Source organism: Cuculus canorus, chromosome 2, assembly GCF_017976375.1.
Source record: "Cuculus canorus isolate bCucCan1 chromosome 2, bCucCan1.pri, whole genome shotgun sequence".
NCBI classification, from domain to species: Eukaryota; Metazoa; Chordata; class Aves; order Cuculiformes; family Cuculidae; genus Cuculus; species Cuculus canorus.
Genome location: NC_071402.1, coordinates 2,123,159 through 2,151,108, shown reverse-complemented (window position 1 = coordinate 2,151,108; position 27,950 = coordinate 2,123,159). Strand labels below are relative to the sequence as shown.

Genomic DNA, 27,950 nt, shown 5'->3' with positions numbered 1-27,950 from the left:
CGCCTCTCCCCATTGGCTGCCAACCCGGAAGCGCCACCGCCTCTTCTCATTAGCTGCCTCCTCGCCCCGCCTCTCCCCATTGGCTGCCGTCTCGCCTCTCCTTATTGGCTTTCAACCCGGAAGCGCCGAGTCTCGTGTGGCGTCCGCGCAGGTAGAGCGCGCTGGGGGTGCCGGTGGAGACGGTGAGGGGGGGGTTGCGCTTTTCCTCTCCCCCCCCGGGATCCCATTCCGGCATCCGTCAGCGGCCACAGGCCCACAGCGGCTCCTTCTCGCCTTCCCTTAGCCCTAAGTGGCCCTCCCAGCCTTAAGGCAGGCTCTTGAGGATCCCTCTCCCCACCCACTCTCCGCTCCCTCCATTCATTCCCCTTCGGGTTTAATTATTCCGCTTGGATTTTAATTATCCAGCGCTTTCCTGGTTCCTCTCGGCATCACCCGTCAAGTTTCAGCGCTTTTTGAAGCACCACAAGCCCGAACATCACGCATTGCCCTCTATGGGTTTTTATTTCTGTTAAATTCGGCATTTACATGTGATGTAAAAGAGGTGATTTGGTCTTGGTTTTGATGAGAAAACTCCTCTATCCGTGGGTTTCGAGGAGGAAAAGCACTTGATTTGTGGGGTTTGAGGAGGAAAGGGGCTTGATTCGTTGGGTTTGAGGGGGAGAAGCTCTTGATTCTTGGGGTTCGAGGAGGAAAAAAGCTTGATTCTTGGGGTTCAAGGAGGAAGAGCGCTTGATTTGTGGGATTTGAGGAGGAAAAGCGCTTAATTGGTGGGGTTTGAGGAGGAAAAGCACTTGATTTGTGGGGTTCGAGGGGGAAAAGCGTTTGATTCGTGGGGTTCGAGGGGGAAAAGCACTTGATTCGTGGGGTTCGAGGGGGAAAAGCACTTGATTCATGGGGTTTGAGGGTGAAAAGCACTTGATTCGTGGGGTTCGAGGAGGAAAAGCGCCTGGTTTGTGGGGTTCAAGGGGGAAAAATGGTTGATTCGTAGGGTTTGTGGAGGAAAAGTGCTTGATTTGAGGGGGAAAAAATGCTTGATTGTCAGGGAATCATTGAATGATTTAGGTTGGAAGGGACCTCAAAACTCATCCAGTTTCAACCCCCTGTCATGGGCAGGGACACCAGCTGCTGGATCAGGTTACTTACAGCCTCGAACATCTAGCCTGAACATCTACAGAGATCAGACGGGGTAAATTCAATGAAAACTCAGTTTATCAAGGATTTATCTAGGACTTAATTGGACTCCAAGCACAAAAATGTACTTCTGAATCCAGATTTTTGAGCTTCTTTTCGTATAGTGGCACTGGAACATGGAGCTGTTAGAGCAGGGCCAGAGGAGGCCGCAAATATGATCCGAGGGCTGAAGTACCTCCTGTACATGGACAGGCTGAGAGAGTTGGTGTTGCTTAGCCTGGAGGAGAAGGCTCCAGGGAGACCTTGGAGCAGTTTTCAGTACCAGAAGGGGCTCCAGGAAAGCTGGGAGGGGCTCTTGATCAGAGAGTGCAGGGGTAGGATGAGAGGGAAGGGGTTTAGGCTGAAAGAAGGGAGATTGAGATGAGATCTTAGGAAGAAATTCTTCCCTACAAGGGTGAGGAGGCCCTGACCCAGGCTGCCTGGAGAAGTCGTGGCTTGCCCATCCCTGGAGGTGTTCAAGGACAGGTTGGATGATGCCTTGAGCAACCTGATCCAGTGGGAGGTGTCCCTGCCCATGGCAGGGGGTTGGAACTGGATGATTTTTAAGGTCCCTCCCAACCTATACCATTCTATGAATCATCCTAAAAAGCTTTGTGCTGGGGTTTCCAGGAGGAAAATGGTTTATTCTAGTTTGCCTCTCTCCACTGCATTTAAAGCACAGTGAGGTTTATCATATTCCATGTGGAAAGAGGACTTTAAAATACAGTAAAATAAACTCGGGTCTCCCCAAAATGGGGAACTGTGACACAGAACATGATTCTTTATTTCCATCCTTTAAAAATCACAGATTTTCCAGCCTTTGCTCCGCCAGCAGAGCTCTAAAAGGTCACCAGCGAGCTGCGTGTGTGAGAAATACAGGAAGTTCTGTGCACCACAGGATCTCTTCCACTTCCACAGCCTATTGTCACCTCTCAGCTTCCTTATGGCAAAGTCGAGGAGCTCACTTGGTCATGGCTGTTCCCGTGTACCACCGTGATGTCGAGGTGGACATCCTGGAGTGACCTGCTCTGCGTTCCCTGCAGATGTGGGCTTCTGGTAAGATTCCTTCAGCAGAAAGAAGCAAGAGGGTGGTTTCATAGAATCATGAAAACACAATTTGGGAAGGGATCTTAAAGCCCATGCAGTTCTAAGCCTCCTACTATGGGCAGGGACTCCTCCCACTGGATCAGGTTGCTCAAGGCCCCATCCAGCCTGACCTTGAACACCTCCAGGGATGGGGCAGACATGACTCCCCTGGGCAACCTGGACCTCACCAACCTCACAGGGAAGATTTTCTTCCCAATGTCCTGTCTAAATCTTACCCCTTCCAATTAAAGCCATCCCTCCTCATCCTTTGACTCCATACCCTTGGAAAAAGTCCCTCCCTAGCTTTCCTGGAGCCCCTTCAGGTACTGGAAGGCCGCTCTTAGGTCTCCTCAGAGCGTTCTCTTCTCCAGGCTGAACAACCCCAACTCTTTCAGCCTGCCCTCTTATGGGAGATGCTCCAGCTTTCATATCATCTCTGTGGCCTCCTCTGGACCCATTCCAACAGTTCCACGTCTTCCTTCTCTTGGGGATTCCAGAACTGGACTCAGGATCTAGGTGGGCTCTCACCAGAGTGGAGTAGAGGGGCAGAATCACTTCCCTGGCCCTGCTGGCCGCATTTCTGATGCAGCCCAGGACACAATTGGCCTTCTGGGCTGTGAGTGCACATTTGCAGTGCTTTGGCTGAACCCTTGAACTCAGGTTCTTGAACCACTTTCTCACCACATGAAATCAGCCCCAGTCTAAAACCAAGATCCCCTGCTTGAGGACACCTGTGGTTTTGCGGACAGTTATTCCTTTTTGAGACCAGATCTTCAACCACAACGCAGCATTGTTTCCACCAGGTCTCCAAGCCATCCTCCTGTCCGCTAAGAGTAAAAGCTCAGCGTGACAGAGTAGTAAGGTGCCAGCATAAGCCTCAGTGCAAGGAAAGCTCTAGGACCTGATTTCTCTTGTCTTAATCCATATAAACCAAACTCTCTCAATATAAAGCCCCAGGGAAGTCCCTGGCAATGCTGCCTTCCTCTCTGCACTCTCTGCACCCTTTCTCTTCAAGTTTTGCCTACATTTTCCTCCTCTTTGTCATTCTTCTGAGCAGTCGCATTTGTGCTTCCTGCCGCAATGCCCCGAGAGTGTTTCTACTTCCCTTAATCGCATCAGCACAATTCCTCTTTTCTGCACTTCAATGTTTTAAGGAGCTTCTACTAGGCAGCCCATAGAAAAAACATCATTTTTCTATCTTAATTTCCTCTGCAGCCAAGAAACGGGTGCGTCTCTTATTTTCTCTCTATTGGCCAGGTTGGGCCAACCCTTGCTGTCCACCTGCAGGAAGAAGTTTCTGTATTCACCCCTTTTTTTGTACTGTAACAAAATGTCTGGGTCCTGGCTGTGCATGGTATCATCAAAAATGAGATGTGGAGGGTTAAATTCAATGAGAATTCAATTTATCAAGGGTTTATCTAGGATTTATTGAAACTTTAGGCAAAAAAATTTACTTCTGATTCCAGATGTTTGAGCTTCTTTTAATAGAGCAGCACAGGAGGGAGATGGAACTGTTGGAATGGGACCAGAAGAGGCCGTGAAGATAATCAGATGGTTGGAGGACCTCTGCTCTGAGCACAGGCTGAGAGACTTGGGGTTGTTCAGCCTGGAGAGGACAAGGCTCCAGGGAGACCTTAGTGCAGGCTCTCCAGTACCTGAATGAGCTTCAAGAAAGCTGGAGAGGAGCTCTTGATCAGGGATTTCAGGGATAGGACAAAGGGAATGATTTTTAAGCTGAAAGACTGGAGATTGAGATGAGATTTTAGGAACGATGTCCTCATGATGAGTGTGGTGAGGCCCAGAGAAGTCGTGGCTGCTCCATCCCTGAGGATGTTCAAGGCCAGGTTGGATGAGACTTTGTGCCACCTGATCCAGTGGGAGGTGTCCCTATCGATGGCAGGCATGGGGTTGGAACTGGGTGATCTTTAAGGTCCCTTCCAACCCAAACCATTCTATGATTCGTTCTAAAATGCTTTATTCTTTGATTTCAGTGAGGAAAGCACCTTATTCTTGAGTTTTGAGGAGAAAAACCCTTTATTATCTTAAAATCATAGAATCATGGAATGGTTTGGGTTGGAAGGGATCTTAAAGCTCATCTAGTTCAAGGCCAGGTTGGATGAGGCTTTGAGCCACCTGATCCAGTGGGAGGTGTCCCTGCCCATGGCAGGGAGGTGGAACTGGATGGGCTTTTAGGTCCCTTCCAACCTAAACCATTCCATGATTCTATGATATTTGTTTTGAAGGATGCTGTTCTTCTGTACCTCAGCATGATCATGTGGTAGGTGCTGTACTTTGCATCTATTGTGAATATTAATATGCTGTTCCTCACCATCCAAGAGCTCTGCCTGCAGACCAGAACTCCCTTTTTGGAGGGTTTTTCAAAGGCAGGATTTAGCCTTTGCTCTGCTCCACAATTAATATGCAGAAGAATGCAGGAGGTGGAATTTAATGAGACTGTTCTGGTTGCACAGTGTTGTACAGAACAGGACAGACAAGTTGCTCCTCTGTGCGACTAGTTACTGGGAGCATTTAGAAGACAAGACGGAACCAGACTTGTCCTGTGGATGCACGGTGAGGGGACAGGAGGCAATGGGGACAAGCAGGAGCGTTGAGAAAGCTTGTTTGTTTGGATGGCAAGGAATTTTTCCTTTTCCACCATGAGGGTGGTCAAACACTGGAATAAGGGAGGCTGGGGGATCTCTGTGGTTGGTGAGGTTCAAAATTCAACTGTATGAAGCTTAAAATTCAACGGAGTGAGGCTTTGAGCAACCTGATTTGAGCACAGGGTTGGGCTTGAGGCCTTTTCTGACATCCTGCAAGAATGTGCAGGTTTCCTCACTGGTGCGACTCTCTTGTTTCTCCCAACCCAGGGCAATGGCGATGACCAACCTCCTGCCTTCAGCAGGGGACGGAAACTGCTATTACATCCTCACAGAAGATTGTCCGTATGGCAGCAAGTACTTCCAAGCTGGGAACATGTGCTATTGCAGCGAGAGGAGTTACCTACGCAACTTCTCCGATGACAGGCACCCGGCTTGCTTCTTGAAGGTTATCATGCTGGATGATGGCTCCACTGTCACAATCAACGTTGAGATCCTTCAGCCTGTGCGTGAGGAGATGGCTGTCTTCCTCCTGGCCGTCAGCAGCCTCAATGAACGGTTGAACTACTTCTTGGAGAGGTTGGGGCTCGAAGCAGCTCTACGGGCCGTGCCAGGGCAAAAAGTGATGGTGGAGGTTGACCGGCAACATTTCCCTGGTGTTGTCCGCTACATTGGGAGCATTTACAAAAACACTTCAGCTGTGCTGGCTCCATTCTTCTTCGGGGTGGAGTTACAGGTAGAGTTACAGTTTTTTTGTTTCAGTTGGGTTCCTTGCTTCATTGTTGTCCTTTCTTCGCAGTGAAAGCACAAGGTGACAGCTGAGATCATGTTATGTAGGTGTTCAGCTTGTGCAACACGTCTGTTAAGTTTTATTAGGAGTCAGAGGTGGCAATCCATACCCTTCTTGTATCATGCGTATCATGCGTGGTGTTCATCACATCTGTTCTCTGCTCCATCATCAGGCTTGTTCTTCCGAGCAGGACCTCCCTAGCTTCTGTGTGAACCTTGTGAGGTTCAACTGCAAGGTCCTGCACCTGGGTCAGGGCAATCCGCTGTTTCAGTACAGGCTGGGGGATGATGTGATTGAGAGCAGCTGTGAGGAGAAGGACTTGGGGTGCTGGTGGATGAGAAGCTCAGCGTGAGCCGGCAGCATGTACTCACAGCCCAGAAGGCCAACCACGTCCTGGGTGCACCCAAAGCAGCGTGGCCAGCAGAGTGAGGGAGAGGATTCTCCACCTCTGCTCCTGTTTTGTGAGACCCCACTTGGAGTCCTGGGTCCAGTTCTGGAATCCTCAACAGAAGAAAAAAATGGAACTGTTGGAACAGGTCCAGAGGAGTTCATGCAGATGATCTGTGGGATGGTGCCGCTTTGCTATGAAAGAGTTGAGGTTGTTCAGCAGGGAGGAGAGAGGGCTCTGGAGAGACCTTAGATCAGGTTCCAGTACCTGAAGGGGCTCCAGGAAAGCTGGGAGGGACTTTTTTGGTAGCCTGTAGTGATAGGATGGGGATGAATGGTTTTAAATTAGAAGGAGGAAGGTTTAGATGAGATACTGGGAAGAAATTCTTCCCTGTGAGGGTGGGGAGGCTCTGGCCCAGGTTGCCCAGGAAAGTCGTGTCTGCCCCATCCATAGAGGTGTTCAAGGCCAGGCTGGATGAGGCTTTGAGCAACCTCATCCAGTGGGAGATGTCCCTGCCTATGGCAGGGGGTGGAACTGAATTGGCTTTAAGGTCCCTTCCAACCCAAACCATTCTAGGATTTTCCCTTAATGTCCGTGTGTGTGATGTGCCTTTCTGGTGTGTTTCCAGGGTGAGGGTGAAAACAGAGGGCGCAGCGATGGATCTTACCATGGCACCGAGTATTTCAAGTGTAAGCGCAACTGTGGGATCTTCCTACCCTTCAGCAAAGTCCAGTTTGCTCCCATGCCAGACGACGACTATGCTAAACAGAAGCCAAAAGTGGACATGGAGGAAGGGGTTCCTGTGAAAGTGGGCGATGCAGTCAGCTTCTACGTGGATGAGGTCCTCACAAGAGGAATAGCAATGGCAGTTTACAAGGAGGGAACCCAGTGGTTCGTTAAAGTTTGTCCGGTAAGAGCAATCCTGCTGCCTTTTCTTGGGTTTGGAGGACTTTAAAGGTGATGTTATGGTGGGACATCAAAGAGGAGTAGAAGGAACGTTCAGAAGGGATGTGCAAACTTTCTAGGCCTGAAAAATTGGTTCGTTCTCCAGGAATGCTCTGTGTGTGATAAAGCATTGAGGTGATAGAGTTTTCTTTCCTTTCAGGAAGAAGAAGGCACAACGGACATTTTCAGAGAAATCCCTATGGATTCTGTTGTGAAGGAAAATTTGCAAAGTAAGTTGTCATGGAGTGGAATCATGGAATGGTTTGGATTGGAAGGGACCTTAAAGCCCATCCAGTTCCAACCCCTTCTGCCATGGACAGGGACACCTCCCACTGCATTAGGTTGCGCAAGACCCCATCCAGCCTGGCCTTCAACATCTCCAGGGATGGGGCATCCACAGCTTCTCTGGGTGACCCCGTGCCAGTGCCTCACCGCCCTCAGCATGAAGAATTTCTTCCCAATGTCCCATCTAAATCTTCCTCCTTCCAATTTAAAGCCATTCCCCCTCATCCTTTCACTCCCCCCACCCTGCTCTTGGCAGGGACACCTTCCACAGGATTGAGTCCATGGAGAGGTCTTTGGATGAAAGTCTTCATATTAGGCAACTAAAGTTGAGTCTCGCGTGTGTCAGGAAGAAGAAGAAGAGTCTGATTGTGCTGAAGGATTTCCTAAGGGAGAAGGTAGCATTGGATAAAGAGTCTTTCATTTAGCTGTAGGAGGTGGAACGGGAAATGCCAGACAAACTTGGAACAGCACCAATTCCAGCAGTAATGATGCAAATCATTGGACAGGACAAGAAATTAGTGGAAACTCTCTGTTGCTTTCAAAAGATGCTGTGAAGCTGTCAGTGCCAGACCAAGAGGAAGCATTATTAAACTCTTCTCCGAGTTGATTCATCTCACTAAAGGTGGACAAATTGTTCGGAAATGACTACCCTGCTGCCTTTTCAGCCATCCAAAGAGCTGGATTAGCTCCAGGGCCACCGAGAGGCTGGAACGTGAAGCCTTGGTGGGGGAAATGAGGAGGAGAATCATCTCTTCTCAGCCTGTTAGGCCAGCTTGGCTGTACCCTTGGGAATTATACCTTGTGTCTCTGGAGCTTACCTCATCTGTGTGGTCTGTAATTCCAAAGTAGAGCTGGAATTAAGTGACATCTTGGACAGGTTGGATCCATGGGCTGAGGACAACTCTATGAGGTTCAACAAGGCGAAGTGTGTTGGGTCCTGCTCTTGGGACACACAACCCCATGCAGCACTCCAGGCTTGGGGACAAGTGGCTGGAAAGCTGCCTGGAGCAGAAGGACCTGGGGGTGTTGGGTTGACAGCAGCTGAACGTGAGCCAGTAGTGGCCCAGGTGGCCAAGAAGGCCAACAGCATCCTGGCTGTATCAGCCATAGCGTGGCCAGCAGGAGCAGGATGGGAATTGTCCCCATGGATTCAGCATTGGTGAGGCTGCACGTCAAATTCTGGCTTCTGTTTTGGGTGCCTCACTCCAAGAGGGACATGCTGGACTGTGTCCAGTGGAGGGGAACAGAGCTGGAGTTGTTTAGCCTGGAGAAGAGGAGGCTGAGGTGAGACCTTATTGCTGTCTACAACATCCTGAAAGGAAGTTCTGGTGAGGTGGGTGTTGGTCTCTTCTCCCAAGACACAAGTGATAGGATGAGAGGAAATGGCCTCAAGTTGCACCAGGGCAGGTTGAGATTGGATATTGGGGAAAAATGTCTTTGCTGAAAGGGTGATGAAGCATTGGAGGAGGCTGCCTAGGTCCATGGTGGCGTCCTCATCCCAGGAAGGGTTCAGAAAACATGTGGCCATGGCACTTTGGGGCATTGTTTAGTTGACATGGTGGTGTTGGGCTGATGGTTGGACTGGATGAGCTTAGAGGTCTTTTCCAATCCTAATGATTCCATGAAATCCAAAGGATTCTGTCATTGGGTGCTGACTTCCTGCCTCCCCTGATGTTTTGTGTCGCCCACCAGGTTTATATTCACCGTTTGTGTCTGACGTTGGCTTAGGACATTCAAACCAAATGAAACAAGAGATCAGAGAGAGCAGTGAGGACTGTGAAACTGAGAATTCATCCCTGGAAGTGAACTCCATGGTCCAGATCACCTTGGACAAGGGAAATCAGGTTTCAGGAATCATCCGCTGGTTGGGCTACCTTCCCCAAATTAAGCACAAAATGGCAGGAGTTGAACTGGTAAGGAGCAAAACTTCTATGAAAACGTTTCCTGCTGGGTGATTGTATGTCACAACGGGGAGATCTTGGTTGCTCTTCTCTTCTCCATCCACTTCTGTGTACCTTAGAGCTTAACCTGGGCCTCTGATTTGTCAGAGGGTGACCTGTGAGGACAAGCACACAATTAGAGACATCGTGGTTTGTATCAGAAACACAATGGCCAGCAGGAGCAGGAAAGGGATTTTTTTCCCTGGACTCAGCATTGGTGGGTCCACACCTTGAATCGTGGTTTTAGTTTTGGGCCCCTCACTCCAAGGACATTGAGGAGCTGGAGCGTGTCCAGAGAGGGGCAATGGAGCTGGTTAAAGGACTGGAGAACAAGGGTTATGAGGAGCAGCTGAGGGACCTAGGGTTGTTTAGCCTGGAGAAAAGGAGACTGAGAGGAGACATCATCATTATCTCCAACTCTTACAAAAGGAGGTTGTGGTGGAGTAGGTGTTGATCTCTTCTCCGAAGGAACAAGTGACAGGATGAGAGGAAATGGCCTCAAGTTCCACCAGGGCAGGTTTAGATTGGATATTAGACAAATTTCTTCACTGAAAGTGTTCTCAGGCACTGGAAGAGGCTGCCCAGGGCTGTGATGGAGTTCCCTTCCCTTGAGGGGTTCACAAAACCTGGACGTGGCACTTTGGGACGTGGTTTAGTTGGCGCGGTGGTGTTGGGCTAATGGTTGGACTGGATGAGCTTAGAGATCTTTTCCAACCTTAATGATTCTATGATTGTGTGTCTATAATTGGAGAGTTTGACCCTGGATCCAAGCATGGTGTACACCAAAGCTGAGGGTGATTTAATGCTGCCAAAAGTTGATTCTCCATGTTGACCATTCTTGTGGTCCACCAAGACCTGCCAGTGGTTTGACTTCTCCACTGATTTTGGAGCTGGTCAATCCCTTCCTTCTGGAGATTATAGAATTGCTAGGTTGGAAAAGACCCCATTCCTGGAGATCTTTAAAAGATGGGTAGATGAGGTGCTCGGGGTTCTGGTTTAGTAGCAGACAGGTATGGTTGGACTTGATCTCAAAGGTCTTTTCCAACCCAAGTGCTTCTATGATAATTGTCCCCTCCCTTAGGCTTTGGAGAGGGGAGCAAGCAGCATGATTATAGGGTTGGTTTGCTCTCTTCCAGAGCGGCATTACTGGAATGTGGGATGGAATAATCCTGAATCCATCAGTAGATCCTACAAACACCATCAAGAGATTCAAAACATGACCTGAATAAATGAAAACAGATGCAAAACGGGACTAAACTCTTAATATCATCAACTGAGAACCTGCTCTCATGTTATCCCTCAATGTTCTTCTCCAGGATGAAGACAAGGGCGTCAGCGCTGGTGAATGGTTGGGTAAATACTACTTCCACTGCGCTCCCAAGCGTGGCCTCTTTGTGAAGCTGCAGTCCTGCCAACCTGACATTCGCTTCCAGTGTTCGCGCCCTGGTGAACTGGGCCTTGTGGATTATGGTAAGTTCTCTATGAAGCAGGGAGAAACATCACTGTGGTGGGACAGGGAATGCTACGGAGAAACCTCATGTGCCATGTCTTAATTAATGGTTTAATATTCATGTTTTTCATTGAGTGTTTCAAAAATTGTTGGTTTTAAAGATGCTGAAGTTGTCGTGGGGATGTTTATAGGGAATGTCCACCAGCGTGAGAGTTGGTAAGAATTGTAGAATCGCTAAGTTGAAAAAGACCTTAGAGATCATCAAGCCCAACCAAACCTGTCCACTACGAAACCGGATCCCTGAGCACCTCACCTACCTGGCTTTTTAAACACCCCAGGGATGGGGACTCCACCACCTTCCTGGGCAGCCTCTGACAGTGCCTGAGAACCCTTTGGGTGAAGAAATGTTTCCTAATGTCCAATCTGAACCTGCCCTGGTGCAACTTGAGGCCGTTTCCCCGTGTCCTATCACTTGGGAGAAGAGAGCAACACCCACCTTCCTACAACCTCCTTTAGGGAGTTGTAGACAGTGATGAGGTCTCCCCTCAGCCTCCTTCAAGCTAAACAGCTCTAGGTCCTGCAGCTAACTCACATAACCCTTGTTTTCCATCCCATTCCCCAGCTCCGTTCCCCTTACCTGGACATGCTCAAGTCCCTCAATGTCCTTCTTGTAGTGAGGGACCCAAAACTGAACCCAGGATTCGAGGTGTGACCTCACCAGTGCTGACTGCAGGGGGACGATCACTTCCCTGCTTCTGCTGGCCCTGCTATGGCTCATACAACCAGGATGCCATTGGCCTTCTTGGCCACCTGGGCCACTGCTGGCTCATGTTCAGTGGCTGTCAACCAACATCCCCAGGTCCTTTACCAGGCAGCTTTCCAGCCACTCCTCCCCAAACCTGGAGCTGCACAGGGTTGTTGTCCGAAACAGCCCAATAGTCCCAAACAATTGTGTCCCAAGGAGCCTACAGGAAAGCTGGGGAGCGGCTCTTGATCAAGGAGTGCAGGAACAGGACAAGGGGGAACAGGTTTAAGCTCAAGAAGGGCAGATTGAAATGAGATTTTAGGAAGAAATTCTTCACACTGAGGGTGGTGAGACATTGGCCCAGGTTCCCCAGAGAAGCTGTGGATGCCTCATCCCTGGAGATGTTGAAGGCTGGATTGGATGGGGCTTTGAGCAGCCTGAACCAGTGGAAGGTGTCTCTGCTTATGGCAGGGGGGTTGGAACAATGGTCTTTAAGATTCCTTCCAACCAAAACCTTTCCGTGATGCTAATTTGATACAGGGTTAATGTAGACTTGGGCATTGAATATAGGACAACATATTGTGGTTGGCTCTAAAAGTGAGGCCTCCAAGAGAAGGGGAAACAGGCAGGAGATGGGGAGATAGCCTTCCTATAGGGACTGCCCAGAAACTGGGAGCAGGGACAAGGAAGAATGTCTTGACCATGAGCCAGCGATGTCCCCTTGTGGCCAAGACCACCGATGATATCCTTGTGTGCATGGAGAACAGTGTAGCCAGCAGGGCAAGAGAGGCTCTCCTCCTCTACTCTACTCAAGCGAAGCCCCATCTGGGTCCAGTTCTGGGTTCCTCAGCTCCAGAAAGATGAGGAACTACTGGAGAGAGTCCAGTGGAGACCATGAAAATGATAAGAAGACTGGAGCCTCTGTCTTATGAGGAAACGCTGAGAGGCCTGGGTCTGTTCGGCATGGAGAAGAGAAGGCTGAGAGGAGATCTCATCGATGTTGATAAATATTTAAAGTGTGGGAGTCAAAAGGATGGGGCCACAGTCATTTCGGTGGTCCCCAGTGACAGGGCAAGAGGCAACGGGCACAAACTGGAGCCCAGGAAGTTCTACCTGAACATGAGGAGAAACTTCTTTCCTGTGAGGGTGATGGAGCACTGGAAGAGGCTGCTCAGGGAGGGTGTGGAATCTCCTTCTCTGGAGATATTCAAACCACAGCTGGACACGCACCTGTGCAACCTTCTGGAGATGACCCTTCTTGAGCAGGAGGGTTGGACTGGGTGATCTCCAGAGGTCCCTTACAATCTCTACCACTCTGTGACTCTGTCTTAAGGAGGTGCTGAAGACAGGGGATGGAATTACAAGGGAAGAACACTGGAGAAACCAGAAAAGACCAGACTGAGAAAGCCACCTTTGAAGCATAAGGAGGTGACAGGCCAGCAGGTTGAGGCCTGTTTGTTCTCTTGCTACTGGTCTTTCAACAGAGAGATCCTAAGGTTGCCTATAGCACGGCACCTGCTCGTTTGTGGCTCTTCTCATCTTTGTTATACTTGGCATAATGATGTCAGAGGGGGTTGGTTTCCTAGGGCATAGCTCTGGTGAAGAAGAGATGGTTTTGTCTCCATTTTCAGTAGGTGAATTACTAAAGAGACAAGTCTTCATCCCACCATGGTTGGGAAGGTGGGAAGGAATGTGCAGAGCTCTGAGGCATCAGGAAAGAGCAGACCTGACCCAGATGAGGTGGGAAGGTGAAGGGTGTTGCTTCTGTTCCTTCTTTTGCAGGAGAGCAGGAAGTTCTTCCACAAGCTCCAGAGAGTTTTCCACCCCTCAGGAATGAGGCAGCGGTGCGTGTCCTGCGAGGGCGGATGAAGGGGATCCAAGGCCACTGTAATTCCTGCTATATGGACGCAGCGCTTTTCAGGTGGGGACCTGCTTGAGTGGTGCTGATTCATTAAACAAGTGCTTTTTGTGGCCCTAAACTGCAACTGGGTTTCCAAAGTGGCTGGAAATTCAGAGTGGAGTTTAACAGTGGAGATGCAGCCTTGATGCTCGGTGCTCCTTGATCTTCCTAAATCTGATACGTTCTCGGGCCCCTTGCAAGTGCCTAAGGTGTGTCTGTCATGCAGGGTGGTGAAAGACTTGGATTTGGACCGTGCTGACTCTCCCTTATAGAGGGATCTGGACAGGTTGAATCCATGGGATGAGACAAACATGGGGAGGTTCAGCGTGGCTAAGTGCTAGGTCCTGCACTTGGGACACAACAACCCCATGCACCTCCAGGCTTGGGGAAGAGCAGCTAGAAAGCTCCCTAGAGGAGAAGGACCTGGGGATGCTGGTTGACAGCCCCCGAACATGAGCCAGCAGCAGCCCAAGTGGCCAAAAAGGCCAACAGCATCTTGGTTGTATCAGCCTGATGTGGCCAGCAGGACCAGGGCAGTGATTATGCCCCTGGATGCTGATTGAGGCCACCCCTTGAATCCTGTGTTCAGTTTTGGGCCCCTCACTCCAAGAAGGACATTGAAGGGCTGGAGCACCTCCAGAAAAGATCAACGACGCTAGCAGAGGGGTTGGAGAACAAGAGTTATAAGAAGCAGCTGAGGGACCTGGGATTGTTTACCCTGGAGAAGAGGAGGCCTAGGGGAAACCTCATCACTGTCCACAACTCCTTGAAAGGAGGTTGTAGCGAGGTGGGTGCTGATCTCTGCTCCCAAGTGATAGTTGACAGGATGAGAGGAAATGGCCTCAAGTTGCACCAGGGCAGTTTCAGGTTGAACAACAGGAAAAGTTTCTTCACTGAAAGTGTCCTCAGGCGCTGGCAGGGGCTATCCAGGGAGGTGGTGGAGGCCCCGTCACTGGAGGTGTTTTAAAAGATGAGGTGCTCAGTGGTGGACAGATGTGGTCGGAGTAAATAATCTCAAAGGTCTTTTCAACCAAGCGATTCTATGATTCTGTGACTCGGTGAGGGTAATGGCTGTAAAGTTGCAAAGAAACTGCCCAAAGATCCCAGCTAGAGAGGAAAAGGCTCAGTGGTGCCCCCCCGTGAGCAGTTTTGGGTGCAAAGTACGAGATTTCATTCTCTCTGGGCTAGTTCCTTGCTTGCCACCAGATTTATCTCACTGTGGTGACGTGCTGTCACACACCTTTTGGTACCTGCATGCATGGATGGTTGGGAATAAAAGCCACTAACTGTCATCAGGTACAATGGTTTGGTTCCAAGTCCTTCTGGAAACCTGTCAGACTTACGCAGTGCTCTGTTTTCACAGCCTCTTCTCCTGTACATCCGTGCTGGACTCCATGCTTTTCAAGCCCTTCCCACTATGTGACAGGAATGTCCAGAGCATTCTTCGGGATGAGATTGTTAATCCTCTCCGAAAGTGAGTGGAGTTATCCATCTGCCTTCATACCTTCTTTGCTGCCCTGCTAAATGGTTCCTGTCACTGAGAGAAAGGGTTACCTGGAGGGTTTTTCCTGTCAGGAACATCCATGAGTCTTCATATCAGGATTCTCTACCAGTTGTTCCCTTCCCCAGCTTGTGACACTGTCCTGAATCCCACTGCACGTGCGTAGAATCATAGAATGGGTTGGGTTGGAAGGCACCTTAAAGCCCATCCAGTTCCAACCCACTGCCATGGACAGGAGCACCTCCCCCTGGATCAGGTTGCTCAGATGCTCATCCAGCCTGGCCTTGAACACCTCCAGGGAGGGGGCAGCCATGACTTCCCTGCACAACCTGTGCCGGGGCCTCCCCACCCTCATTGTGAAGAATTTCTTCCTAATGTCCTGTCCAAATCTTCCCCCTTCCAATTTAAAGCTACTCCCCCTCATCCCATCACTCCACACCGTTGGAAAAAGTCCCTCCCCAGCTTTTCCTGGAGCCCCTTCAGGGCTTCCTGGAAGCTGCTCTAAGGTCTCCTTGGAGCCTTTTCTTCTCCAGGCTGAACATCTCCAACTCTCTCAGCCTGTCCTCATATCAGAGGTCCTCCAGCCTTTGGATCATCTTCATGGCCTCCTCTGGACCCATTCCAACAGTTCCATCTCCTTCTTCTCTTGGGGATTCCCTAACTGGACACAGGACTCGAGGTGAGGTCTCACAAGAGCAGAGCAGGGGGCAGAATCCCTTCCCTCGAACTGCTGGCTATTCTTATCAAAGATACTAGGTTCTTTCCTCATCCTCCCTTGAGAGATGGGGAAAAGAGGCATGGAGAGTCGATTGACCGTGACTTTAGCATCTTCCTGGTGGACCAGTTTCCTGGCATTGGCTGCAGAAATACAGCCCTGGGATGTCCTGTGATGCTGAGATTTGCTTGAGAGCAGTCCTGCAGAGAAGGATGTGGGGATGAAAAAACTGGACAGCATGCATTCGCAGTCTAGAAAGCCGAAGTGTCCTGGGCTGCATGCAAAGCAGTGTGGCCAGCAGGGCAAGGGAAGATGTTCTATCCCTCTGTTCTGCTCTGGTGAGACCCCACCTGGAGTCCTGCATCCAGCTCTGGAGTCCTCAGCACGGGAAGGGCATGTTAGAATGGGGCCAGAGGAGGCCACGAAGATGATCTGAGTGCTGGAGCTCCTCCTGTACAGGCTGGGAGAGTTGGGGTTGTTCAGGGAGACCTTCTTGGGGTCTATCAGTGCTTAAAGGAGTCTGATAAGAAAGATGAGGATGGACTTTTTAGTAGGGTTTGTAGTGATAGGATGACGAATGGTTTAAAACTGAAAGAGCAGAGATTTAGATTGGACATTGAGAAGAAATGTGTTAAGATCGGGGTGGTGTACCAGGTTGTACAGAGAAGTTGTGGATGTACAGATATGATGTGGGGCCTTGGGCAGCCTCATCTAGTGTGATGTCCCTGCCCATGGCAGGGGGGTTTGAACTGGATGATCTTTAAGGTCCCTTCCAACCCTAACTACTCTATGATTCTACATCCCATCTCTGGAAACCATCAAGGCCCAGTTGGACATGTCGCTGCCCATGGTGAGATGTTGGACTGGATGACCTTTAAAGGTCCTTTCCCACCCAAACTGTTTGATTTGATGATTGGGAGAGATCATCTGCAGCTCCTTTTTCTTTCTAGGGATGGTTTCGTCAATGCTAGGAGCGTGATGCACCTTAGGGAGCAGCTAACGGAGAAGGGCCGGTGTTCGAGCTTTACCAACGCTGAGAAAGGTAACGTGAGGCCTTCTCCAGGCTGTTTCACTCTTCACCAGCTCATCCAGGCTCCAGGTTGACAACTTAATTGCAGGCTTCACCAAGGAATGTGCATTTTTACACCATCTGCGCTCTTCATTTATGTAAAAACACATGTCAAATACTCTGAGCTTTTACAATTTTGCAGGCTTTTCAACTGCAATTTGTCCTGAAGTCTGTTGGAAAGGTAGGAATTGCTGGTGGCAGTTGTTGCCAAGAAGGGAGAAGAGCTGTGTGAACCGAATGCATAGAATCAGAATGGTTTGGGTTGGAAGGGACCTTGAACCCCATCCAGTTCCAACCCCCTCCCTGTGAAGAAAATGTGAAGAATTTCTTCCTTATGTCCCATTTCTTCCAATCTGCATCTTCCTCCTTCTAATTTAAAGCTATTTGCCCTCATCCCATCACTCCTTGCCCTTGGAAAAAGTCCCTCCTCAGCTTTTCTGGAGCTCCTTCAGGTACTGGAAGGTCACTCTAAGTTCTCCCCAGAGTCTTCTCCAGGCTGAACAACCAACTCTCTCAACCTGTCCTCATATCAGAGGTGCAGGGGGATGGAATTTTATGGTCCCTTCCAACCCAAACCATTCCATGTTTCTAATACTCTGTGAACTGCTTGGATTCTTCATTTTCCATACCTGTCCCTGACTTCACTTCAAGTTTGTGCTGTTGGTGGTAGCTGTAACTGTCCATCAAAGCCTCTGAGGTAGTGTTGCTGTATTGGCCTAGCTTCTGAGAGCACATTATCTGAGGGTGGTTTGATTTTTCTAATCATCCTCACCCTAAGATTTATGGATTCACCAGGTCCTCTCAGCTTTTAGCCCAGTTGACCTAGAACAAGAGGCGATTCCAGGTTCACAAAGTGCTGGCTCACGTTTTCCTGGCAGCTTTTGCCTCATAGTTGCTGTGGCGGAAAAACAGCATTCCTGGTGGTGGTGTGACCCATGCTTTTCTCTGACCTTCCAGATCCTGAGGAGTTCCTCAATCTCATAATGCAGTACATTCTGGGAATAGAGCCACTCCTGAAGCTCCAGTAAGTTTCCATATCTAAATGATATTGTTTACCCAAGTCAGGCACGTTAATTATCCATCTAACGATCACCAGGTGTTTCTTGCACTGCTTTATTGAGGTTCTGGATGCAAAGCTCAGTGAGTTGTCTGTGTGATCTCGCTTGTCCCAGGTAACATCCAGGAAAGGAGACTCCTAAACTCTTCCTGGAGGGAAAAGGATGGAAAAAAAACTTGTCATCCTTCAGAAGAGCCCAAAGTGATGTGAGAAACATGGTGTCCAACCTTAGTGCAGAGGCAGCACTATCTGACAACTTTGGATGTGTTTGGGATGTATCCAGACTGCTGAGCTAGCTCAGGTCCTCCAGCCTTTCCACCAGGAAGTGTAGATCTGCTTGAGAGTAGGGAGGCTCTACAGAGGGATTTGGACAGGCTGGATCCATAGGCCAAGGTTAACAGGATGAGGTTCAACAAGGCCAAGTGCCAAGTCCTGCTCTTGGGACACAATAACCCTGTGCAGCACTTCAGGCCTGGGGAAGAGTGGCTGGAAAGGAGAAGGACCTGAGGTTGTTGGTTGACAGCCCCTGAACGTGAGCCAGCAGTGGCCCAGGTGGCCAAGAAGGCCAACAGCATCTTGGCTTGGATGAGCCGTGGTGTGGGCTGTAGGACCAGGGAAGGGATTGTGCCCCTGGACTCAACACTGGTGAGGCCACACCTCAAATCCTGGGTTCAGTTCTGGACCCATCACTACAAGAAGAACATTGAGGGGCTGGAGTGTGTCCAGAGAAGGGCAGCAAAGCTGGTGAAGGGTCTGGAGAACCTGTAGTGTTCCGAGAGGGTTATGAGAGGTGGCTGAGGGACCTGGGGTTGTTTAGGATAGAGAAGAGGAGGCTGGGGGGGACCTCATCACTGCACTGCACTGTTTGGGAGCACAGAGCGGGAATTGTTTGCTTTCTGTGCTCCTTTTTGGAGATGTCAGTCAAGCTGTAGATTGTGGAGGACTCAGGCTGATCACAAAGGTGATTTTGTACTGCAGCTCTTCTGCAGGATCATCTAAAGGAAATCCGTTCTCTGGGATGCTGGGGTTGTGGGATATCCTTTGCACACAACTCACCTTCTGAATGCACCCGCTTCTTGTTCTTTGGCTTCTCTACATGCAGTTAAAAACAGATTTTTCATCAGAGAAGGGAGTTTGTTTGTGCCGTAGTGCAGTTGATGTCAAAAACTATGATGTGTGTCCTGGGTTGCATCAAAAATGTGGCCAGCAGGGCAAAGGAAGGGATTCTGCCCCTCTACTCTGCTCTCCTAAGACCCCACCTGGAGTCTTGTGTCCAGTTCTGGAATCCCCAACACAGGAAGTAGATTAAACTGTTGAAATGGGTCCAGAGGAGGGCACAGAGATGATCCCAGGGCTGGAGAACCTCTGCCATGAAGTCAGGCTGAGAGAGTTGGGGTTGTTCAGCCTAGAGAAGAGAAGGCTCTAGGGAAACTTCATAACAGCCTTCCAGTACCTGAAGGGCCTCCAGGAAAGCTGAGAAGGGGCTTTTTTCCAAGGGAATGGAGTGATGGGACAAGGGGGAGCAGTTTTATGCTGAAAAAGGGGAGATTGAGATGAGATCTCAGGAAGAAATGTTTTCCTGCGAGGATGGTTTGAGGCACTGGCCCACGTTGCCCTGAGAAGTCATGGCTGCCCCATCGGTGGAAGTGTTGAAGGCCAGGTTGGATGAGGCTTTGAGCAACCTGATCCAGTCGGAGGTGTCTCTGCCCACGGCAGAGGGGTTGGAACTGGGTGGGCTTAGAGGTCCCTTCTAACCCAAATCATTCCATGATTCTATGACATGTTCTAACTTTGATGAGGGAAAACTGAGTCTTGCTCGTAGGATGTGATGGAGGGATGACGAGACTGCAGGTCATACTCAAATCCTCCTATCATGGCATGCGTTTAGTACTTCTAGGTGCGAAAAGTGCTTGTATCAGTGTTGTCCTTGGTGCTCTGGTCCAGGAGCTCTTGCAGGACAAGACCATTACGTCCTTTGGGAGCTCAAGATGCTTGTGGCACCATGTAAACAAGCCCCGTGACCACTCCTTGCAGGTCAGGAGGCCGGAAGGAGCAGGACTGTTACTGCTACCAGATATTTATGGACAAACAGGAGGACCTGGTGGTTCCAGACGTGCAGCAGTTAGTGGAACACTCCTTCCTGTCCTCCAACCTGAAGCTAGTGGAGGTGAGCCCGGCTGCCTTCTGCCTGCACTGTGATCTGCTGCCTCTTTCTTGCTTCCTCCACCATCTCTTTGCCTGCCAGCGAGTAGTCTTTTATGTATTATCTCCCACACTGCATAGAAGCCACCAGAGATAGGTCTTGGACCTGGGAAGAGGGCTACGCTTCCCCTTTTTCCATTTGTCTTGTGGATAATGGGAGTGGAAAGTCTTTCCTCCCAGCAGGAATAAGGAGAGAAGTTGTCTCTGGGGCTTTGTTTTTTCTGGTGACTTGTTTTGACTTTCTCTTTCCAGATCCCATCTTGCTTCATTATCCAAATGCCACGTTTTGGGAAGGACTATAAGATGTTCAGCAAAATCATTCCTTCCTTGGAGCTGGATATAACGGATCTTCTGCTCAATAGTAAGTTGTTGGTTGGATGGTAACGCCGCCAGTTAGGATGGTGAGCAGCCAGGGGACAGGTCTCACCTCTTCAGGTTGTGAGGTGGCATCATGGTGGGATTCTTCATCCCTGAACACCAGTTTTGGCAGGAAACGTTTTTCAGGCAAGACCTGGAGAAGACACAGTCCTAAGTGGTGGCTCCAGGGCTCAGTGCTGGACCCAGGGAGACCCCAGTGCAGGGACACCTCCCACTGGATCAGGTTGCTCAAGGCCTCATCCAGCCTGGTTTGATCACTTCCAAAGACCTGGATGAAGGGATTGCTGTAGCCTTAGTAACTTTGCGGATGACATGGAGCTGGGAGGAAGTGTGGATCTCCTTGACGGTAAGGAGGCTCTACAGAGGGACCTGGACAGGCTGGATCCATGGGCTGAGGCCAATGGGATGAGATTCAACAAGGCCAAGTGCCGAGTCCTGCACTTGTGACACAACAACCCTATGCAGCGCTCCAGGCTTGGTGAAGAGTAGCTGGAAAGCTGCTTGACAGAGAAGAACCTGGAGGTGTTGGCTGGCAGCAGCTGAACATGAGCCAGCAGTGGCCCAGGTGGCCGAGAAGGCCAACGGCATCTTGGCATGGATCAGCCATGGTGTGGTCAGCAGGAGCAGGGCAGTGATTGTGCCCCTGGACTTGGCATTGGTGAAGCCACACTTTGAATTCTGGGTTTGGTTTTGGGCCCCTCACTCCAAGAAGGACATTGAGGCACTGGAGTGTGTCCAGAGAGAGGGAATGGAGCTGGGGAAGGGTCTGGAGAACCTGAAGTGTTCTGGGAGAGTTATGAGAGGTAGCTAAGGGACCTGGGGTTGTTGAGGCTGGAGAAGCGGAGGCTGAGGGGAGACCTCATTACTGTCTACAGCTCCCTGAAAGGAGGTTGTGGTGAGGTGGGTGTTGGTCTTTTCTCCAAAGTGACAGATGATAGGACAAGAGGGAATGGCCTCAAGTTGTGCCAGGGCAGGTTCAGATTGGACGTCGGGAAAGATTTCTCCACTAAAAGGGTTCTCAGACACTGGCAGAGGCTGCCCAAGGAGTTGGTGGAGTCCCCATCCCTGGAGGTGTTTAAAAGCCAGGGAGATGAGTTGCTCAGGGCTGTGGTTTAGTAGTGGACAGGTTGGACTCTGATCTCAAAGGTCTTTTCCAACCAAGTGATCTGTGGTTCTAAGACACCTCCTGTCCCCTCCAGGTCCCAGGGAGTGCTGCCTGTGTGGTGACGTTGCCACCCTGGAGTGTTCCGAGTGCTTCAAAGACAAAGTATTTGCGGCTACAGGCCTGAAGCAGTTCTGCAGCTCCTGCTCCAGACAGGTATTCCCGTTTCTTTGGGTGCTTCTCAAATCCACCTTGGTGGCTGAACATCAGATGGGACCCACCTGAAATTCCGACCTTTCCCCCACTATCCCTGCAGCCATTCAGGTTGGGAATGGAGGAGTCGCTTCTTGAGCATCCATCCCACCAACTGAGTCACCTGGGGGTGTGGGGTTTGGTGGTGGTCATTATGGAACCTTGGGCTTAGAGAGAGGAAAAATAAGGACCGATCTTCTGTGAACTGAGCCTAAATAAGGACTGATCCTGCCCAGACTGGGTCCAGGACCAAAGAGTGGTGGTAAAGGGAGTTCAATCCAGTTGGTGGCTGGTCACAGATGGTGTCCTCAGGGCTCAGTGCTGGGTCCAGTGCTGTTCAATGTCTTCATTCATGATCTGGATGAAGGGATTGAGGGTACCCTCAGTCATTTGGCAGAGGACACTAAGCTGGGAGGATGCGTTGATCTTGAGGGTAGCGAGGCTCTACAGAGGGATCTGGCCAGGCTGGATCCATGGGCTGAGACCAACGAGATAAGGTTCAACAAGGCCAAGTGCTGGGTCCTGCACTTGGGACAAACAACCACGTGCAGCTCCTGTCTTGGGGAAGAGTGGCTGGAAAGCTGCCTAGAAGAGAAGGATCTGGGGGTGTTGGTCGACAGCATGAGCCAGCAGTGGCCCAGGTGGCCAAGAAGGCCAGTGACATCTTGGTTTATATCAGCTATGGTGTGGCCAGCAGGACCAGGGGACAGATCATCCTCCTGGATTTGGCACTGGTGAAGCCACACCTCGAATTCTGGTTTAAGTTTTGGGCCCCTCACTACAAGAAGGACATTGAGGGGCTTGAGTGTATCCAAAGAAAAGCAAAAAAGCTGGTGAAAGGTCTGGAGCACAAGGGTTATGAGGAGCGGCTGAGGGACCTGGGATTGTTTAGACTGGTGAAGAGTAGGCTGAGGGGAGACCTTATCACTGTCTACAACTGCCTGAAAGGAGGTTGTGGTGAGGTGGGTGTTGGTCTCTTCTCCCAAGTGGTAGGTGACTGGACGGGAGGAAATGGCCTCAAGTTGCACCAGGGCAGGTTCAGATTGGACATGAGGAAGCATTTCTTCACTGAAAGATTTCTCAGGGCCTGGCAGGGAGTTGGTGGAGTCCCCATCCCTGGAGGTGTTTAAAAGATGTGTAGGTGAGGTGCTCAGGGCTATGGTTCAGTAGTAGACAGGTACGATTGGACTCGATGATCTCAGAGGTCTTTTCCAACCAATGGATTCTATGGTCTCTCCTCAGGTTCACTCCCACTACCGACGAAAAACTCACAAACCAACTAGGCTGCACATTCCAGAAGAATTCCACAGCCGGAGTTCCCGGGGCAGCCAACAGGTCCCTCGCGAGACGATGGAGCTCTTTGCAGTGCTCTGCATCGAGACCAGCCATTACGTCTCCTTCGTGAAATATGGCCCCGAGAACGAACACTGGATGTTCTTTGACAGCATGGCTGACAGGCATGGTGAGGACATGGTGGTGGGCTTGGAGCTTAGATTGCAGCTGGGTACTTGCGTGATGGGCAGCTGTGAGGGTCTGCCATGGTCATTGTGTAGGCACTGGCCCATAAGCTTTGTCCTCTGACTTCCCTACGTGATTTAAGCTTTCTCTGGACTCTGCTTCCAACAGTAGCCATTTAAGCAGACCCCAGAGCAGAGCATGACCAGGCCAAGCACATAGGAGTTCCTCGTACTGCTTTCATCTTCTGGGTGTGCTCAGTCAAGGGGCAAGGCCTTACCTGGAGCTCTGTGTTCAGTTCTGGAGTCCTCAGCACAAGATGGACTTGGAGCTGTTGGAGCAAGTCCAGAGGAGGCCAGGAAGATGATCTGAGGGCTGGAGCACCTCCTATATGAGGACAGGCAGAGAGAGTTGGGGTTGTTCAGCCTGGAGAAGAGAAGGCTCCAGGGAGACCTTCTAGCAGCTTCCAGTATGGAAGGGTGTTCCAGGAAAGCTGGGAGGGGCTCTTGATAAGGGTGTGCAGGGATAGGACAAGGAGGGGCGGTTTTAAGCTGAAAGAGGGGACATTGAGATGAGATCTTAGGAAGAATTTTTTTCCTGTGAGGGTGCTGAGGTCCTGGCTCAGGTTGCCCAGAGAAGTTGTGGTTGCCCCATCCGTGGAGGTGTTGAAGGCCAGGTTGAATGGGGCTTTGAGCAACCTGATCCAACGGGAAGTGTCCCTGCCTGTGGCAGGAGGTTGCGACTGGATGGGCTTTGAGGTCTCTTCAATCCAAACCATTCCATGATACTATGATTCTCGAGCCATCTGGGACCGCCTGCCAGTGGATGAGAATCATTCTGTCCTTCCCCATGTTGTTGTTGGCCTCCAGGAACACATTGGACTGCCTCCAGAGAAGGGCAACAAAGCTAGTGAAGGGACTAGAGCACAGTTGTTATGAGGAGCAGCTGAGGGACCTGGGGTTGTTTAGCCTGGAGAAAAGGAGGCTGAGGGGAGACCTTATCACTCTGCAGCTGCCTCAAAGGAGGTTGAGGTGAGGTGGGCGCTGGTCTCTTCTTCCAAGGAACAAGTGATAGGATGAGAGGAAATAGCTTCAAGCTGTACCAGGGGAGGTTTAGATTGGACATTTGGAAACATTTCTTCACTGAAAGGGTTGTCAAGCACTAAAAGAGGCTGCCTAGGACAGTGGTGGAGTCACCATCCCTGGAGGTGTTCATAAAACATCTAGATGTGGCACTGTGGGACATGGTTTAGTCAGCACAGCGGTGTTGGGCTGATGGTTGGACTGGATGATCTTGGAGGCCTCTTTAAACCTTAATGATTCCGTGATTCCAGATCTCTCCGCTTAAGCACCAAGTTACTGTCAAGCATGATGGTATCTGCTTGAGCTGTAGGCCCTCAACCCTTGGGACCTGAATTGGACTTTTCTCCTTCTTTCTGGCTTAGGTGACCAAAACGGCTTCAACATTCCCACGGTGACGCTGTGCCCTGAAGTTGCCAAATATCTGGACTTGCCACTGGCCGTGCTGGCCCTGGAGCAACCTCGGGACATGGATGGAGTGGCCAAGCGCCTCTTCTGCGATGCCTACATGTACATGTACCAGAGCAAGAAGATGGCACTTTACAAGTGACCCAACCTTGGGCTGGTACCAGAGAGCAGTGAAGCATTGGGAATGTGGGCTTGGATCAACCCTTCAGCTCGGAGGCGTTGAGAGCAGCAGAGTTTGGGTAAACTGAGCTTGCACTTCTGCCTCTTCTTACCTCTTCTAGCATCTGGTGTCAGGCTGTCCATGTCAACCAGTCTGGGTTTGTTAAAGCTTGTGGATGTATCAAGTGATGGTTTGTGCTTCCAGAGGAGCTGAACTCTGAACTGTTTACACTCAAATTCATTCACGTTTCCTACCTTCCCTTTCCAGCCTCCTCCTTCCTCCCCAGTTGTTCTGTCCTACCTCAAAGTCATCTCAATGTCCTTTTCTCCCTGCCGGCCTTCCCTCCAAAACTGAGGACCAGCATCTAATGAAATGGTTTGCAAAGAGCACAAGAAAACCACGGTGGCGTCCTGAGGACGTTGTCTCCTGGACCTGTGGAACCACGAAGTGGTTCTTAAACATTAGGAAGATGCTCTTCATGATGAGGATACTGAGATGAGTCTCGTGATGAGAGACACTGGAACAGGTTTCCCTGGGCGGTCATGGTTGCCCCATCCCTGGAAGTGTTCAAGACCAGATTGGATGAGGCTTTGAGCAACCTGATTCAGTGGAAAGTGTCCCTGGCCAGGAACTGGATGGGGTCTAAGGTCCCTTCCAACCCAAACCATTCTGTGATTCTATGAGGTGTGAGCTGCTCTAGTGTGGTTGAGATGGGTCAGGATGATGGTGTTTCTTAAGATCTGAGACCTCACACCTACAACTGCATCATTGAATTTTCTGCACTTCCCTTACCATAAAATCACAGAATGGGCAAGGACATCTGCCACTGGATCAGTTTGGTCCAAGCCTCATCTGACCTGGCCTTCAACATCTCCAGGAATGGGGCAACTACAACTTTTCTGGGCAACTTAGGCCAGGGTCTGTCCCTTCCAACCCAACCCATTCCATGATTCAGCCACAGGATATGTGGTGTTTAGGATCTTCTTTTGGCCACCAGCAGGGACTGTGTTGCCAGTGGGGACCTCAGTGACTCCTTTGGCTTTCTGGTCTGTCTCTTATTTCTGTGGTGGCTACAAAGGATGGCTGGTGTGTAACGAACTTGGCTTATTAACACATAGTTAATTCAGCTTCCAAATGTCCTTGCTGAGCATTTGGGCCTCAACACAAAGTTGACCATGAAGCAGCAATGTGTCCTCATGGAAACAGATCCTGGGCTGCATTCCAAGCATTTCCAGCAGGTCAGGTGTGGGGATCCTTCCCCTCTGCTCAGCACTTGGAGTACTGGATCCAGTTTTGAGGTCTCCAGTACAAGAGAGATGAAGAGAGTCTAACGTTGGGCCATGGAGATGATGAAGGGGCTGGAGCATCTCATCCATGAGGAAAGGCTGAGGTAGCTGGGACTCTTAGATTGGAGAAGAAAAGGCTTAAGGGAGTCTCAATGTCTACAAACACCTGAAGGGAAAGTGCAAAGACAACAGCCAGGATCTTCTCTGTGGTACACAGGGACAGGACCAGAGGCCGTAGGCACAAAGCAGAACATGGGAGGTTCCCTTCGGACGTGGGGAAACACCTTGTCACTATGAGTGTGACAAACCTTGGTACAGGCTGGAGTCTCCATCCTCAGAGGTGTTCAAAATGGTCCTGGGCAAAGCCAAAGAACCAGCAGCTGAGGGAGAGGAGAAAGAGTGGCAGATCCACCAAGGGATCATCTTGAGGGCGGGTTTATCCTGCTCCTGATGTCATGTGACCACAGAGAGGGCTGAGAGGCTGGAGGATGGTGCCACCTGGTACGGTTGGGTTTGATCTCAAAAGATTTTTCTCGATGTATGATCTTGCTGTCTTTCCTCATCTATTTAAGCTACCCTTCATCCCTGCTTTCCTAAGAACTTGTGACAATCTGTGCTCAGGTACTGGGGGGTTGGGCTTTTGTGTCTGCTCAAAAAATATAATTTTTAATAGCAAATTTGCTCATTTTCCTGGAGTTTTGTTCCTCTCCTAAAATGCCAAGTGTGACCCCTGGACCAAGAAGCTTCAACCTATTGGGTTTTGTAGAAACAAGAGCCCATCAGGCTGTGTTTAAGTTCTTTTAACTGGTTCTCCCCCCCCTCAACATGAGTGGCAAAGAGCTAAACCTGAAGGCCAACCACGTCCTGGGCTGCATGAGAAGCGTGACCAGCAGGGCAAGGGAAGGGATTCTCCCCCTGTGCTCTGCTCTGCTTTGGTGACACCCCATCTGGAGTCCTGTGTACCTGGAGTCCCCAACACAAGGATATGGAACTGTTGGAGCAGGTCCAGAGGAGACTGCAGAGATGATCTGAGGGCTGGAGTCCTGTGTCCAGGTCTGAAGTCCCCAACACAAGGATATGGAACTGTTGGAGCAGGTCCAGAGAAGGCCACAGAGATGATCTGAGGTCTGGAGCCCCTCTGCTCTGAGGATAGGCTCAGAGAGCTGGGGTTCTTCAGCCTGGAGAAAAGGCGGCTCTGGGGAGACCTTCAAGCACCTTCCAGTAATGAAAGAGGCTCCAGGAAAGCTGGGGAGGGACTATTTCCAAGGGCCTTGAGTGATAGGACGAGGAGGAATGGCTTTAAATTAGAAGGAGGAAGATTTAAGTGGGACATCAGGAAGAAATTCTTCCCGATGAGGGTAGCAAAGCCCTGGCCCAGGTTGCCCAGGGAAGTTGTCTGCTCCCTCCCTGGAGGTGTTCAGGGCCAGGTTGGATTAGGCTTCGAGCAACCTGATCCAGTGGGAGGTGTCCCTGCCTGTGGCAGAGGCGGTGGAACTGGATGGGTTTTAATGTTTCTTCCAAGCCAAACCATGCCATGATTCTAAACCATGGCTGTTCCTGGGAAGGGTTGTAGTGCAAAGTGGAGGGTTGGTGCCTGGGGCTGTGAAGGAACATCTCGCTGTGGTGTTCCTTCTCCCTCTCCATCACTGCACCTTCCCAATGCATGGCTGAGCTCCAGGTCCAGCAGCTGAGTGGGAGGAGAAAGAGCAGCAGATCCACCAAGGGATCATCTTGAGGGTGGGTTTATCCTGCTCCTGGTGCCATGTGACCACAGAGAGGGCTGAGAGGCTGGAGGATGGTGCCACCTGGTACGGTTGGGCTTGATGATCTCAAAAGCTCCAGGTCTGTCCATTTTACAGTCTTGGGGAAAGGATTTACCTGTTGGAGATCTGGGCAGCATCAAAGAATGAGTTCAACAAGGCCAAGTGCAAGGTCCTGTATCTGGGTCAGGGCAAGCCCAAGCCTAAACACAGGGTGGGTGGGGAAT

At 50.4% G+C, this 27,950-nt stretch overlaps 1 protein-coding gene across 2 annotated transcripts; it reads left to right on the top strand.

Moving 5' to 3' along the window:
• The first annotated feature begins 117 nt into the window (after window positions 1-117).
• LOC104063946 (ubiquitin carboxyl-terminal hydrolase CYLD) lies at window positions 118-26,629 on the top strand. 2 transcript variants are annotated; one of them, XM_054060199.1, is made up of 16 exons: window positions 118-182; window positions 1,979-2,226; window positions 5,127-5,592; window positions 6,663-6,944; window positions 7,140-7,209; window positions 8,957-9,177; window positions 10,521-10,674; window positions 13,182-13,320; window positions 14,663-14,773; window positions 16,466-16,557; window positions 17,542-17,608; window positions 19,676-19,808; window positions 20,096-20,204; window positions 21,421-21,539; window positions 22,818-23,037; window positions 24,475-26,629. In XM_054060199.1, exons 3-16 carry the CDS (start codon window positions 5,131-5,133, stop codon window positions 24,657-24,659), a joined length of 2,364 nt encoding a protein of 787 aa, XP_053916174.1. In that variant the 5' UTR covers window positions 118-182; window positions 1,979-2,226; window positions 5,127-5,130; the 3' UTR covers window positions 24,660-26,629. The 2 variants fall into 2 exon arrangements, with proteins under 2 accessions (XP_053916174.1, XP_053916175.1); XM_054060200.1 differs by lacking the exon at window positions 118-182 and adding an exon at window positions 521-541.
• Window positions 26,630-27,950: the final 1,321 nt, after the last annotated feature.

Coding starts and splice junctions, on each gene's coding strand:
- LOC104063946 (XM_054060199.1), top strand. CDS start 5,131: ATGGCGATGACCAACCTCCTGCCTTCAGCAGGGGACGGAAACTGCTAT. Junction 6,945..7,139: donor GGTTCGTTAAAGTTTGTCCG/GTAAGAGCAATC, acceptor CTTTCCTTTCAG/GAAGAAGAAGGCACAACGGA. Junction 23,038..24,474: donor CAGCATGGCTGACAGGCATG/GTGAGGACATGG, acceptor TTTCTGGCTTAG/GTGACCAAAACGGCTTCAAC.